The sequence below is a fragment of the Ochotona princeps genome, chromosome 25 (assembly GCF_030435755.1).
Source record: "Ochotona princeps isolate mOchPri1 chromosome 25, mOchPri1.hap1, whole genome shotgun sequence".
Classification (NCBI taxonomy): domain Eukaryota; kingdom Metazoa; phylum Chordata; class Mammalia; order Lagomorpha; family Ochotonidae; genus Ochotona; species Ochotona princeps.
Window position 1 is genome coordinate 16,737,199 of NC_080856.1, and position 16,204 is coordinate 16,753,402.

The 16,204-nt window shown below is 42.3% G+C and overlaps 1 protein-coding gene across 1 annotated transcript in view; it reads left to right on the forward strand.

Moving 5' to 3' along the window:
• COG5 (component of oligomeric golgi complex 5) overlaps positions 1–16,204 on the forward strand; it is a 254,069-nt gene that overhangs the window by 182,712 nt on the left and 55,153 nt on the right. Inside the window, exon 12 of the mRNA XM_004598593.4 lies at positions 11,127–11,331. Coding sequence (XP_004598650.2) covers positions 11,127–11,331 — 205 coding nt within the window. The remainder of the gene's footprint in view (positions 1–11,126; positions 11,332–16,204) is intronic.

Sequence of the window (16,204 nt, forward strand, 5' to 3'; positions counted from 1 at the left end):
AATATGCACTTTGGTCTACACTTTAAAAAGTGTACTCAGGAGGCCAGTGTTGTGATGTATTGGATAAAGCAGCCTCCTGCAATGCTGGCATCCCATTTGGAGTCCCTGCTGCGCCACTTCCGATGCAGCAGTAGGTGACGACCCTGCACCCACCTGGGAAACCCAGAAGACGCTCCTGGCGACTGGCTCAGCAGTGGCCGTTGCAGCCACTTGAGGAATAAACCAGTGAACAGATCTTTCTATCTCTCCTCTTTATATTACCATCTGACTTTCCAATAAAAATGAATAAATATTTTTTTTAAAAAATGTTTTAAAGTTCCAAAAGCAAGTCTGCAGTTTTATCTGTTGCTATGGATGAGACCCAAGTATCAGGAATTTTTTAGAAGCTCTACAGTAGTTTCCATGTGTAGCCAGGTTGAAAAACACTGTTATGGATCCAGCCAATAATTTAAGGAAATGCAGGAATCAGAAGTGCAAGCAACAGAATTCAGACTGTGGGAAACTCCATAGGATAAAATGGCCCGATTTCTTAAGGAGTTAAGAGGAATAAAATGATCAAAAAATAGATAAACAGCATTCCATCAAGCCAAGAAGCTTCTGCACAGCACAGGGAGCAGTCAGCAGGGAGAGACAGCCTACTGAACAGGAAGAATATTTAAAAACTATGCATCTGGTAGGGATTGGCATCTATAATATATAAAGGCTTTGAATGACTCAGTATTTAAAAATCCAAATAAAAATGGTTAAAAGACATTGAGCATTTTTCTTTTTTTAATTTTTATTTTAAATTTTGCATTTTATGGTACAATTCTGTATGGTCTGGGATTCCCATTCCCCCTATTTCCACCCCACAACCGATTTTCCCCTTATTGTCGCAACAGTACCTTCCTTCATAAGGAGTTACAGGTCCATCAGATAGCAGCCATTTTTCAAAAGAAGACCTGGAAATGTCCAAGTTGATGAAGCAACCAGTGTTGAAATGCAAATCAAAATTACCGTGTGATATCACCCCAGTAAGAATAGTTCAATAACAACACACACACACCCCACCACCACCGCTCCCCCAACAACAGTGTGGAAAAAGGAAAGCACGTATATCCTGTTGGTAGAGATGCAAATGTGTGCAGCTGCTACGGGCAACAACATCGAGGTTCTTAAAGCAATTAAGTGATTTATATGGATGGAAACTTGTGGCAGCATGGGTAGAACTGTAGGTCATTACGTTAGGTAGGCAACTACAGAACGAGTACTGCATGGTCCTTCACGTGGAATCTAAAAACCTTCACCCCTTGTAGAAGCAGAGCAGAATGGTGGTTACCAGAGCCTGAGATGGAGGAAATCATAGGAGACTAGTCAACAGATAAAAACTTGCCATTAGATAGAAAGAGTAAGTCACACCGCAGGGTGACTACCGCAAACAGTTAGCGTGGTTGAATCTCCCAATGCGGAATGCTGCCCAGCAGTAATTCAGACTCTCTGTAAAATGGAATATTTGTAAACTTGCATACATAATAAACTCTCTGAACATGAAATTAATTTTTTGTTTAATTCATGACTTACAAATAGCACTTGGTTTTGGTCTGGCCTATCCAAGTTATGTTGGCATCTGAGGACTGAACCTGTCTCCATTTTTCTTTTCTGTCATTCTGATTTTCAAATAAAATAATCTTTTTTTGAAATATTGCTGTCTCTAGCACTAAACATTTCTTATGTATCAACCAAAAAGAGACTATTTTCAAAAGAAATATGAAACAGGGAAACTGGGCCCAGAGCAGTAGCCTAGTGGTAAAATCCTCTCCTTGCACGTGCCAGGATCCTATATGGGTACCAGTTCTTGTCCCGGTGGCTCTGTTTCCATTCAACTCCCTGCTTGTGGCCTGGGAAAGCAGTCAAAGACAGCCCAAAGCCTTGGGACCCTGCACTCACATGGGAGACCCGGAAGAAACTCCTGGCTCCTAGCTTCGAATTGGCTCAGCTGTTGCCATTGTGGCCACTTGGGGAGTGAATCATCAGACAGATCTTCCTCTCTGTATCTCCTCTCTGTATATCTGCCTTTCCAATAAAAGCAAGTAAATCTTTAAAAAATTTAAAAATTAAAAAAATTAAATAGGGAAACCATATTTACATTTTTGTTGTTTTTTAGACTTATTTAGGGGCTGACATTGTGACATAGCAAATTAAGCCTCCACCCATGATGCCATTATCCTACAGAAGTGTCATTTGATCCTGGCTGTTCTACTTCCAGTTCAGTTCCCTGGAAAAGCAACAGAAGATGGCCCATATCCTTGAACCCCTAAAGCCCCATGAGAGTCTCTGAAGAGACTTCCGTCTCCTAGCTCGTTCCTGGCCCAGCCCTGGCCATTGCAGCCGTTAGAGGAGTGAGCCAGGAAGAGCGCCCCCTTTGTGTGTCTGTGTAACTCTGCCTTTCAAGTAAATAAAAAAGGAAATCTTAAAAAAAGAAAAAAAATTTTTTGTTTATTCGAAAGGTTGAATTACAGAAAGAAAGCAAGAGACAGAGAAAGGCATTCTGTCCCCTGAATCATTCTCCAAACGTCTGCAGCGACTAGGGCTGGGGCAGGCCGAAGGGGGAGCCAGGAGCGCCACCTGCTTCTCGCCTCCGGGTACTGCGGCCCGTGGACTTGGCCGTCTGCTGCTTTCCCCGGAGATCTGGATCAGCAATAGAGCTGCTGGGACTCCACATGCTGTCCATGTCTGATGCCTGCATTGCCCACGGCCAGTTTCACTGTTGTGCCATAACACTGGCGCTTAAGTTTTTTTTTTTATTAATTACATTGTATTATGTGACATAGTTTCATAGGTACTGGGATTCTCCCCACCCCTCCCCTTAAGTTCTTGATGTGTCAAATAATTTTAGTATGTGCATAACTTATGAATACTAATTAAAAACATTAAAAATCGAAGCAAATATGGTTATTTTTCTGTGAGGCTTAGATATTGTAGTTATAATTCTTTTTTAAGAAAATAGTTCCACGTAGGTGTATATGCTTGATATTTATAGATGAGATCATACATTTGTTGTTTACTCTAAAATAACCATCAGTGGTGGGCAGGTTTGGGTAGAGAGAATATTTTAGAAAGGATTGCTGGTGGTAAGTGCTGAAGCCAAGCTGACAGGGAACACACACGTTTGTCATATACTTCTTTCTTTATTATCTGAAATCTACATCTATAGACTTGTGCTGCAGACTCACATGCCTCCCGTGAGGCTTCCCTCCCATAGCAGAATGCGGCTTGCAGTGTGGGATGCTCCACTTCCAATCCAGCCGCATGCTGAGGTTCCTGAGAAGGGAGCAGAAAGTGGCCCGAGTACTTGGGCGCTTCAGCTCCTGCCACCCACGTGGAAGACCAGGATGGTGTTCCAGGCTCATGGCCTCAGATTGGCTCAGCTCTGGCCATTGCGACCATATTGAGAGTGAATTAGCAGATGGGAAATTGTTTCCATCTCTGTTGTTTGATCTTTAAAATAAGTCAATCTTAAGTTTTTTGTTTTTTTTTTTTTTAAAAAGGAAGGAAAAGAGAGAGAACTGGTACTAGTGGAAAAAAAAGACTGGGATCGTAGGAGTGGTTCTCAAAGGAGAGAATAATCAATAGGAACAAATTGAGAGGAGATCAGAAAAGTACCTATTGTTTTTGGCACTTTGAATGCTATGGTGACTTAACACAGTGTCCTTGTTACTGTGGCAGGTGGAAGTCGGGAGGTAATATTGAAAGAGGTAAAGCAGTGTGGGTGTGTGGTCAGCGAAACAAGCGGTAGGAACTGGCTGCACGTGCCAGGCCAATGGGGGAGCTGCTTGACTTGGTATCTGTAGGTGTGGTCTTTTACAGGGGATAGAACATATCCAAGCATTTCTTATGGATCTTGGCAGGAGGCCAAGCAAAGTAAAAAGCCAAAAATACAACACAGAATAATAATTTCGGAGAAGGAAATGGGTGGGATCCAGAGGAAGTGGTCTGATATGGAATGGACTGTTTGGACCAGAAATGTGAAGACCAGAAAGAACAATCAGTAGACGGTGAGCAGTGACTTGAGAGGGTTCTTCGCTGGCAGCCACTCTTCCTGCTGTGCGATCAGACGGTGGCCTCCTGCTCTCACAGGCAGGTCAGGAAGCTTACCGACAGAATGCTGTGCTTACACATGAGTTTCTCTATCAGAAATTCAAAACCTAGTTTAATATCTGTTAACCTAAATGGGATTTCTTTGGTTTTTAAAATGGCTGTTTTGTCTCTTCTCTGATTTTGGTTGTATTATGATTTTTTTTTTTAAAGATTTATTATTATTGGAAAGCCGGATATACAGAGAGGAGGAGAGACAGAGAGGAAGATCTTCCATCTGATGTTTCACTCCCCAAGTGAGCCACAACGGGCCGGTACGCGCCGATCTGAAGTCGGGAACCAGGAGCCTCTTCCAGGTCTCCCACGTGGGTGCAGGGTCCCAATGCCTTGGGCCGTCCTCGACTGCTTTCTCAGGCCACAAGCAGGGAGCTGGATGGGAAGTGGAGCTGCCGGGATTAGAACCGGCGCCCATATGGGATCCCGGGGCTTTCAAGGTGAGGACTTCAGCCGCTAGGCCATGCCTCTGGGCCCAGTTGTATTATGATTTAAAAAACTAAAGGAAAAGGTTTATTAGTCCTCGATAAAGTATGTTTACAGTTTGTTTTAACTGGGAAATTGCCTGGAGTTTGATTTTTATTTTTGCTTTTCATACATTTCTTGGACCATAGAGTTGCAGAACTTAGAAGGAAAAATTATTATCTGTGGCTAATGTCGAAAGAATAATGGAAAAAATCTTGCATTTGAAGCAGCTGACTTGTGGAAGTGCTGCTCTTGGTTTGTGACTGAGCTGTTCTTAGAAGGTGTTGGTCTCTTTTCTTCACTATTACATTAAACATATTTTTAATGTAGATCTGATTCTGTTTTGCCTTGCTATTCAGTGTTGGGGCGGGTTACTGTAGTGCACAACTATCACCATCTAGACGGAGATGTTTCAGGACTGCTTGTGGCCCTAAACATTGCATTTTAGGTAGTCGTAAACTGTGTAAGAGCATTTTGGTTAGCCACAGACAGCATTGACAACTGTGGTCCCAAACGATTCTGTTGCCTAGTCGTGTTGTAGCCGTTTAGTGGCTCCCTGATGAAGAGAGCAACCACATCCTGTAAATTGTGATGGTGTGAATGAAGTGTGGGATAATTTATTATGCCAGACACAGTCTAAGATGTCTCTCTGACCCCTGCCCCTTTGGTGTTTACATGCAAAAGTAGTCTTTCCCCCGTTGAGTATACACAAAATTTGGTCTGAGTGCCAGGACATGGGAAGGGGTGTTCCTTCTGCAGTCAGGTTACATAGGACTTTAACCTCCATTGCTATCTTGATGGGCATGTTCTGAGAAAACAAGCAGCCGTGTTGCAGAGGTCAACTGGAAAAGGAGCTAAGGTTGGCTTCCACCTATGGCAAGTGAGGAACTTGTGGGTTCTGCCCACAGGGAGCCGAACCCTACCGGCAACCGCACAGGCTTGGAAGCAGACCCCTCACTTCTCAGCCTTTGAGATCCCTCAAAAGCAGCACCTTGATTACACTCTTGTGAAGGAACCTGAGGTGGAGGACCCAGCTAGGCCATGGCCTGATCCCTGACGCACAGAAACTAGGAGATAATAATTGTTTAAATAACCAGCTCTCTTCATAGTATTTTGTTGTATGGCAAATGACAATCAGTACACTGTGTAAGACAACATATTTCCAAGACATCCCAAAGGAATAAATTGCAGGCTTTCTATATTTTCATAGTTTGGGTAATTTAGGTAAGGTCTGATTGTTGGTAGCCAGACCAGTAAGGGGAAAGGAATAAGCTGGAAATTGGTAGCATTTTACTTTAAAAGGACAAACTTTAACTCAGTTGTAAAGGTTGACTTTCAGGCCAAGGTATCAAAAGAGAATGGCAAATCCATTAAAATACAGCCCCTGTTACAATAGCAGATTTTTTATCTTTCTCCTTTGCCATTTCTTCCTTCTGAATCACTTGCCTCTGATATCTGGGTATCTTGTTTCATTCAGAGGCCTCCCCTGAGTACAGGATGTAAAATAGCATTTATCGCTGTTTGCTAGTTGTGCCTCATTTTTCTTCCAAGCACTTACCAGTGCCTGAGATGAGATTGATGGAGCAACACAGAGTGAGAAGCAGGGAAAAAGAGACCTTCAGGCAGCCGGGACAATGTGTGTGTGTATAAAGACCAAGGCAGGATTTGTGAATGCTTATAGCTCTGGGGTGGATCAGACACCAGGGCTGTCTTCTGACGCCTGTGCCTGCTTCGTTACACAATTAAAGATAGGCTCGTAGAATCTGGGAAATTATGTAATTCTGATCCTAGACCCTTCCTCAGGTCATTGTATTCAGTCATTCAGTACCTACTATCAGTTTAGGTAAAGAAAATACGGAGATTAAAAAGTCAAATGATGCTGTCATTTAATGTCATTTCAAAAGAGAAGGGCACTTAGCACAAGTAGCGTCTCAGAGTGTGCAGTTCTGGAAGGAAGGTGGCATGAGGTGCTGGAGAGACAGAGGAGCACAGACTTAGTCCTTCCATCTCTGTGAGGCCGTTCAATCCGGCCTACAGGTGTTTATTGTTAGGAGTGGAAGACAGGAGCTGGGAGTAACTCCAGGGCAGGCTTTGTTCAGCAAAGGTGGTTCTCGCCCTTTCCCATTTGTTTCCTAATGAGAAAATGTAAATAAAATCACTTCTCAAAAATTACCTTCTCAGTTATAAAACATTGTTGTGATAGTAATTATGCTGGCTAATGAGTTTCATCTGCATGTTGCTGCCTGTTGTGCTCACTAGTGATTAATAAAAAAGAACAATAGCTTGCATGCGGGCATCATCTGAATAGTAAGTTCCCATCTAAGTGGGACCCGATAACCTGCCATTTTCTGTTTGATTTTTTTGTTAGATGATTAAGATGTAAATAAATAACCTATAACTGTGTCAGTTCAATAATTGATTATGATCAAGTTGTATGGGATATATGAACACTGGGACAGGATATAGATGAAATTAAAGTAGTGCTTAACTTCAAAATATGAGCATATATGTAAGTTTTAAATATCTTTACAATTAGTTGATCACATTTATTGAGGTAAAATATAGTTTGATTATCTGAAAACTCAGCAGTTTCTTGTATAAGTAAGATGTCCATGAATATTAGTATATAGACTATTAAAAACAAAGCTCAGAGGCCTGGCACGGTAGCCTAGTGGCTAAAGTTCTTGCCTTGCACACCCCGGGATCTCATATGGGTGGCCCCGCTTCCCATCCAGCTTGTAGCCTAGGAAAGCAGTTGAGGATGGCCCAAAGCCTTGGGACCCTAGCACACATGAGAGACCTGGAAGAGGCTCTTGGCTCCTGGCTTCTGAGTGGCACAGCTCAGGCTGTTGCAGCCATTTGGGGAGTGAATCAGCGGATGGAACTCTGATCTTCCTCTCTGACTCTCCTCCTCTCTGTATATCTGATGTTCCAAAACAAAAAAACCATCAGTTATCATGTAAGAAATATTAATTTTTGCTAATCTGGGTAAATTAATAGATACTAGTAGATAAACAAATGTACCTGGAAGAAAGCAGACGTTGTCCTTACCTGCATGAAGGTTTTTTTTTTAAGATTTATTTATTTTTATTGGAAATGCAGATTTATAGAGAGAAGGAGAGACAATCCATCCACTTGTTCATTCCCCACGTGGCCACAATGGCTGGAGCTGAGCTAATCCGAAGCCAGGAGCCTGAAGCTTCTTCCGGGTCTCCCATGTGGGTAGAGGGTCCTAAGACCTTGGGCCATCCTTAACTGCTTTCCCAGGCCAAAACCAGGGAGCTGGATGGGAAGTGGAGCAACTAGAATATGAAGTGCCATCTGTAGGAGATCCTGGCGCAGGCAAGGTGAGGACTTTAGCCGCTAGGCTATTGTGCCGGGCCCACTTGTATGAAGGTTATAGTCAAGTAAGAAAAACTTACTGTAAATAAAGATAATTATGAATTATGGTAAATGCAAGTACCACAAAGAGCAGATTGTTAGAGGAGTATAACCAATGGAATATGACTTAGATTGGGGGATTTCAAGAACTGTGAGGAGCCAAGATTTTATCTAACATAGAAAGATTGCCTAGCCATAGTCTGTGAGTTGTCAGAAGGCCTAGAACTCCCGAATGAGACAGAAAGAACTTAATTGTACTTAGCATAGCAGGCAGCATGAGCATGCACATATTGTTTTGTTGATTCCCCACGTCCTGTCGTGCCGTGAACAGACACTGTCCAGGCCTCACAGGTGATGTGTGCACCCTCAGTTAGCATTATAGGAGCCTGGAGCTTGAAGAAATACCAGTTTTGTGTTGAGCAGTAGACATGTTTTGTTTGACTGACAGAAATGTCACCTTATCTCTCAAGGTTACCAGCCAGAAAAGCAAAAGCAGCCTGGACTTTGAATAATGGGCATGCTGTACAAGAGCAGATAGGCACAGCCGGGCCCTAGTGATTGTCCTCTGAGGAAGGAGGGAGGCCCGAGAACTCCTCTCAAAGAAACAGCAGCAGTCAACTGCACAGATCCAGAGGGTCAGTGGACAAGTGTGAGCATGCGTGTGTGCCCGTGAAGCCATCCTGACAAGGCCCACGGAGCCAGCCGTCACCTCTCAAAGTCTCTCTGGCTCCTCTGTCGCCCCCGAGTGAATGGAGGTCTCCTTTTGGTTAGATTCTGTCTCGTGGATTTCTGTACAGTATGTTTTACACATGTGTTATTTATTGAGCTTATTTCACACAGAATGGTTTTACAGAGATGCATTCATATTGTGACTTGTAGTACATTGTTTACTTATGTTGTGATTTGTTTGCATACTCATCCCTTGATGAAAGTTAGATTGTTTCCAGATTTTTGCCACTGCAAATGAAAGTGCTTTGGATATAACTAGTCTATCTGGATGTACTAGTAATATGTACATTTTAAGGAAATGCCAAACTCTTGCAGAATGGTTAGTCAGGATTTTTTCTTTCTACTAGCTGTGTCTAACAGTTCATTCTTCCATTCTCAACAGTATTTGCTATAGTCACTGTTTTTTAATTTCTAGTCATTTGAGAGCCATTATCTGGTTGTACCTTATTGCGGTTTCAATTTGTATTTTCCTGAGATACAAATCTCACACTTTGAAATTTTCGAACTGAGCGGCTTATCTTTCCATCCTCTCAGCAGCGTCTATTTGTTTTTAAATTATTTATGTCTCTGAAAGGCAGAGTTACAGAGAGGGAAAGAGACAGAGATCTCTCATTCTGTGATTCACTCCTCTGGCTGGGCCAGGAGAAATCCGGGAGCTTCATTCACCTGCGCCTTCCTTATGGAGGAAGAGAACCAAGCAATTGCGTCATCCTCCACTGCTTTCCTAGGTGCACCAGCAGGCGCACCTAGAGAGAAGCAGCTGAGACTTGAATCAGCCGCCATACAGGATGCTGGTGGTGGCAGGCGGCAGCTTTAAGCACTACACCACAGTACTGCCCTCAAGCACTGTCTTTCAAAGTGCAGACATTTATAATTTAGTTGATGTCTAATTTTTTTTGTGATTTTGTTTTGTTTTCTTCAGTAGCTTTTGCTTTCTGTTAATGTCTGGTTTGAGTATCATAGGCAGAGGCTTAACCCAATTTGCCACTATGCTGGCCCCTACATTTCTTGTTGTACTAATTTTTTAAAAGATCTATTTATTTGATACAATTCCATCTTGGTCTCTTATATGAGTGATAGGAACTCAAGTACTTGAGCCATCACCTGCCGTCTCCTACAGTGTGTATAAACAGGAACCTGGATCCAAGGGCCACGGCAGGAATTGATCCAGGCTGTGTGATGTGGGGTGCCACGATGCTTGCCTCTCCTTTTCTCTCCTGACCTATAGGTTAGTTGGAAGCATTTTTTACAATTCCAAATATTTGAGAATTTTTCAGAATTCTTTTGATACTGATTTCTAATATAAAAAACTACTTTGATTAGTACAGTTAATAAATTGCTTTGTATGATTTGAAGCACTTTATTCAGATTGATTTTATGAAACTACATATTGTCAGTCTTGGAAACTGTATATGTGCAATTGGAAAGATTGTGCTTTTGTTGTTTAAGTATTTTCTTACTGTAGATTACGTCGGTTAAATGTTAGGTTTAATTTTCCATAGCCTGATTTTCTGTGTATTTGTGTATGAGTTATTGAGAGATGAGCCAGTTGTAATTGTGATTTTTCAAACTATGTGGTCCACATGTCATCTGTAGTAAATAAAGAGCAAAATTATTGTTCCTAACATTTTTTAATATTAATTTCTTTTTATTGGAGAATTAGATATAGAGAGAGGAGGAGAGACAGAGAGAAAGATCTTCCATCATCTGGTTCATTCCCCCAAGTGGCTGCAATGGCCAGAGCTGAGCTAATCTAAAGCCAGGAGCTTCTTCCAGGTCTCCCACGCAGGTGCAGGGTCCCAAGGCTTTGGGCTGTCTTCTACTGTTTTGCCAGGCCACAAGCAGAGAGCTGGATGGGAAGTGGAATAGTCAAGACATAAACTGGCACCCATTTGGGGTCCTGGCACATGCAAGACAAGGACTTAGCCTCCAGGCTATCATGCCAGGCCTACTAACATTATTTTAAAAGATCTCATTTGGAACAGGCATGTAGCTTAATGGTGAAAATGTCTGTACCCCACCGTGCGGTGCTGGATTGGATGCATAGCTCCATCTCCTGATTCCGGTTTCCTGCCACCGCAGATGACCAGAAGCATCCGTGACTGCATGAGTAACTGGGTTCCTTCCAGTCACTTGGGAGACACGGATTGATTCTGGCCTCCTGAAACAACCGCGGTCATTGTAGACTTTTGTGAAGTACGCCCATTTGTGTGCTCTCTCTGCATGTCTGTTTATCTCTTGCATCTCAAATAAATGGTGACTATTAATAAATTTTAAAGGAATTAGTGGAAATACATCTTTGGTTTGTCATGTACTCTGTGCTGTTTGGAACATCATGTTTAGATGCAAAAGAAACATTTATTTGCTTTCCACATATTAATCTTTGTCATTTCCCTAATCCGTGTTATTGTTTCATTTTACAGCTTCTACGTTTTTGAAACAGTCATTTGAAGGAGAATACCCTAAATTATTGCGTCTTTACAATGACTTATGGAAGCGTCTTCAACAATACCATCAAAATATCCAAGGAAATTTTAATGCAGGTGGAGCTACAGATCTCTCTGTTGATGTGCAGCACATGGAAGATGATACACAAGACATCTTTATACCAAAAAGACCAGATTACGAGTACGTTTGTTGAACTTAAATAGTTTGTCACATGTTAAGAATGTTTGTCCTTTTTATTTTATTTCTATGTCCTTCCTTAATTTTTTTGTCCTTAATTTTTATTTAATTTTTGTTGTATCGACATTAGTAATATGCAGAGCTTCTAAGCATTGTAAGACTTTAAACTGAAGAATTAGCTGAATGCTCAAATAAATTTTATTTATTTATTTATTCGAATGGCAGAGGTGCAGAGAGATATCCCATCCACTGGCTCCCTCCTCAAATGGCTAAAGCTGCCATGATTGGACCAGGCTGAAACCAGGAGCTAATGGCTTCCTCCAAGTCTCCATTTGCGTGACAGGGCCCCAGACACTTGGGCTGTCTTCCACTGCTTTCCCAGGTGCACTAGCAGGGAGCTGCATGGAAATCAGAGCAGCTCAGAGGCACAAACCAGGATCCATATGGGATGCCAGTGTCATGGGCATCAGCTTAAGCTGCCAGGCCAAAGCAGAGCCACAATATACTTAGGAAGGGAATGAGTGTTACCGCTTTCTCCTCAGAATGAGACACTTCAAGTATTTTTCTGCAAATCCTATTATTTTCTGACATTGCGGTTGTTGAAAATACATTTAGGTCCCTAGTAAAGAAAGGTATAAATTGTGGATTTCACAAATTACACTAGGAGAATGGAAAATTTTCAGAAGGTGAAATAGAGCTGATGTTTCTAGTGTTTGATCATGCCACAATGAGAGTCTATTCCAGAAGCTTAGATACTTCAGCCTCTAGGCCCCTATGTCAGCCCCATTGCACATTTTGATCGCCTAGTTTAAACTGAAGCATGTGATCAGAAACTAGGAGGTGATATATGTGGTCATTGTCTTTTACTATTGTGACGTTCCTGTAGTTATATCCGAGGGCCTCATTAGCGGCCATGAATGTGACACTGAAAAAACCTGGTTTGTTCACTATAGAAGAGGTGAACATTAAGCTGGCAAAGATTTGCAGTCAGTGGGGCAGGGAAAACTGAGTACACCTAAAACTGCCTTGGCAAATGCCTACTACACCTGAAGGTCTAGCAGTGTAGCCATATTTAGGAGCCACACTGGAAACTGACATGGCATCTCAGTGGATTCAACCCAGCCAGTCTTTTCTCCAAAACTGAAGAAGTATTTTTAAATTTCTGTTGTCACACTAGATTGACTGGCTCTCATACCTTTCTTCAAACACTGGAACCACATTTATTGTGGCAAGGGTGACTCAAGTAATAACAGATTCTTATCACCTACCTATAAGAAAAGTTGGTTCAAATTATGAATGCTATTTAGACATTGTTTTTTCTATATTCGTATAATTATTACTGTAGTTAGAAGTTTTGGGGAGAAAAAAAAGGAAACCATTGGGGGCCGACAGAATGGCTCAACTGGCTAATCATCCAAGCGCCCATGTCACATATGTGTGCTGGCGTGCTGGCAACATTCTGTTTATTTGAAAAGGAGAGCTAGAGAGGTGACACTCACATCATTGTTTTGCTCTCCTAATACTTGCGGGAGCGGGGGGTGGACCTGGGCCAGCCTAAAGCCTGGAGCCAGGGTATCACTCCAGGTCTCCCATGTGTGAGTGACAGACTCTGTTACTAGAGTCATTACTGTTGCCGCCTAAGGTGTGCATTAGCAGGAAACCAGAATCATGAGCAGAGATGGGACTTGAACCCAAGCACTCCAGTATAGAATGTGTCCTTAATTAATATGTTGACTGATTGCCCCTGTTTTTGTTTTTAAATCTATGTGTAAACATTACAGTTGACTTGGTAAGCAAATCTAGTACCAACTTATGTCCTGGAGCTAGAATTTTTATTTTATGTGAGAGGTCTTCAAAAAGTTCCCAGAGGGTCTGGTGTGATAGCTCAGGGGCTAAATCCTTCTCTTGCAAACGCTGGAATCCCATATGGCACTGATTTGTGTTCCAGCTGCTCCACTTCTCATCCATCTCCCTGCTTGTGCCTGGGAAAGCAGTCGAGGATGACCCAAAGCCTTGGGACCCTGCACCTGTGTGGGAGACCTGGAATAGGCTCCTGGCTCCTGGCTCCTGGCTTCTCGTCGGCTCAGCTTTGGCCATTGAGACCGCTTGGGGAAAGAACCAGCAGAAGGAAGATCTTTCTCTCTGTGTCTTCATCTCTATAAATCTGCCTTTCCAATAAAAATAAACATATATATACATATATCTTTTTAAATCTCAGAAAAATTTTAACATGAAAGATCTATGCATAAGTCACAATTTTTATAGCAAAATTAACTTACCTCCTAATCCCATTTTTATGAACTTTTTGATGTACCTTCATATTTTCTGCCTAAGATTTTTCATCTAGGAGAAAATGCTTATTTGAAGACCAGCGAGAGAGAGCAAATAAAACAGTCATACTCCATTTTACTGATCTCCAAAAATGCCCACAACAGCCCGGTGCCAACATGATTAACCTGAAACTCAGTCTGGGTCTGCCACATGGGTAGTAGGAACCCAGCCATTGAGCCATTACCTCTGTGTGTCAGGGTCTGCATTATTAGAAGGCTGGAATCAGGAGCTAGAGCCAGGAATCAAACTCTGATCGGTACTCTGGTACTGTGATGCGGAATCTGGCAGTCTCAACCAGCATCGTAACTGCTAGTGAGAGCATCTGTCCCTTCTGATGAGTGTAAGTGTGTGCTGCTTGGGGCACCCGCATCTTACATCAAATTCCATGAGTTTGAGTATCAAGTCCACTTTGATACCATCTTCCTGCTAATGTGCACCCTGGGAGACAGCAAGCGATGGCTTAGGTGTTGGCTGGCTCCCTGATAACCAAGTGAGAGACCTGGATTAAGTTCTTAGCTCCATTTCCGGCTGGTCCAGCCCCAGCTGTTGTCTGAGCTTTTGGAAAGTGAAGCAATGGATGTGAGACCTCTGTCTTACGAGTTTCCCATTTTGTGTGCGTGTATGTGCAGGTGCTCGTGAATTGCTGTCTGTTTCTCAAATAAGAAAAGCAGTTGTAATAAAAGAGGGTAGAATAAATATGAAATCACATAGTGCTTTATAGGCCCTGCTAATGGGATCTGATTTTTTCTAATTTAGCTGGAAACTATTAACTTTGAACAGAGGAATGATGTGAATTGTAAATGGTTTTTCATTAGCAATCTGGCTTCTATGTAGATAACGAAGAGGGTGAAAAAGAGGAAGAGGGATGGGAGGTGCTTTGCCTGTGCAGACAGAGAGGTGGTAATGGCCTGAGCTAGGGTGAGCAGATATGACAGGATTTGTTCAGACTGATTCAGAATATGTTTTGAATCAGGATACATTCTAGATGGCAAGCCAGCAAAACTTCCTGACAGTGACTAAGCCGAAAGGTGGAAACCGCCTAAATGTTGATGAGCAGACCAACATGCTGTGCTTGTATACTGGAGTATTGTAGAGCAGTGAGAAGAAATGAAATACTTATTCATGCTGTGGCATTAATGACCCTTGGAAATGTCATGCTAAATGAAAGAAGCCAGTTATAGTAAGTATACTGTGATTCCATTTATGTACAAGTCTAGAACAGTAAGATCTCCAGACTCTTAAGTGGATTAGTGGTTGTTCCAGGCTGGGGGGATTTTAACTAAAGGATGACAAGACTTCTTTTTCGGTGATTCAGACAGTATTCTGAAATTCAGTGTGATGATTATACGCATCCACGAGTATAACAAAACCATTTCATTATATACTTTAGGTGGTTGGCTTGTAGGTAAATTATACTAAAGCTGGGGTTTTTTTTAATAGGGAATACAAAAGTAGGTTAAATTCTGAGAGGTTTTGATATTAAAAGGTAGAGGGGAGTTGTTGATATGATCGAGTGTAGTAAGCCACTGCTTGAGACACCTGCCTGTTCAAGTGTTCGATTCTGCTTCCTGTTGATACTCCTGGGAAGGCAGCAGGTACAGACCCAAGAGCCTGGGTTCCTGTCACCCACATGGGAGGCCCAGATAGAGTTGCAAATCCCTGGCTCTGGCCTGATGCAGCCCAGCTGTTGCTGGTGTTGGGAGAGTGAACCAGTATATTGAAGATCTCTCCATGTGTCTCTCCCCCTCTCTCTTGTCACTGTACCTTTCAAATAAATATCAACAGAAGCAAATCTTATTTTAAAAAGAAATAAAGCTACTTCCTATGCTATAATAGTTGAATTTTTAAAATTTCATTACATATTTTTAAGTTGTTAATTTAAAATGCAGGAAGAGAATTCCTGTCCTCTGATTGACTCTCCAGATGCTCACACAGGCCGGGACTGGGCAGTTTGCAGCAGGGTCTGGTACACAAGCCAGGTCTGTAACATCAGTGTCAGAAATCCAGTTCCTTACGTTAGTCATCATTGCCTCCCAGTGGCTGCACCGGCAGAGAATCCGGACACGTTACAGGAACATGGTACCGAACTCACAGCTTTGGGCTACAGGCATCTCAACAGATGACTTAGCAACTAGGCTAAATGTCACCCTGTTGCTGAAGTAATAAAAATTGCAAACAAATAAAAAATAAAAATAAATCACAGAGCACCAGTGAAGGGAAAAAGAATGAGAGAGTTGTCAAGTTGAGCCAAGACATGGGCAGTGGCTTCGGGTTGATAGCAAAGCAGAGGAAGAAAATAATCTGCAGAGAGAACTTCAGGCCTTAATTTTTTTTTTAAAGATTTATTCATTTTATTACAGCCAGATATACACAGAGAAGGAAAGACAGAGAGGAAAATCTTCCGTCCGATGATTCACTCCCCAAGTGGCCGTAACAACCAGAGCTGAGCTGATCTGAAGCCAGGAGCCTCTTCCAGGTCTCCCACGCGGGTGCAGGGTCCCAATGCATTGGGCTGTCCTCAACTGCTTTCCCAGGCCACAAGCAG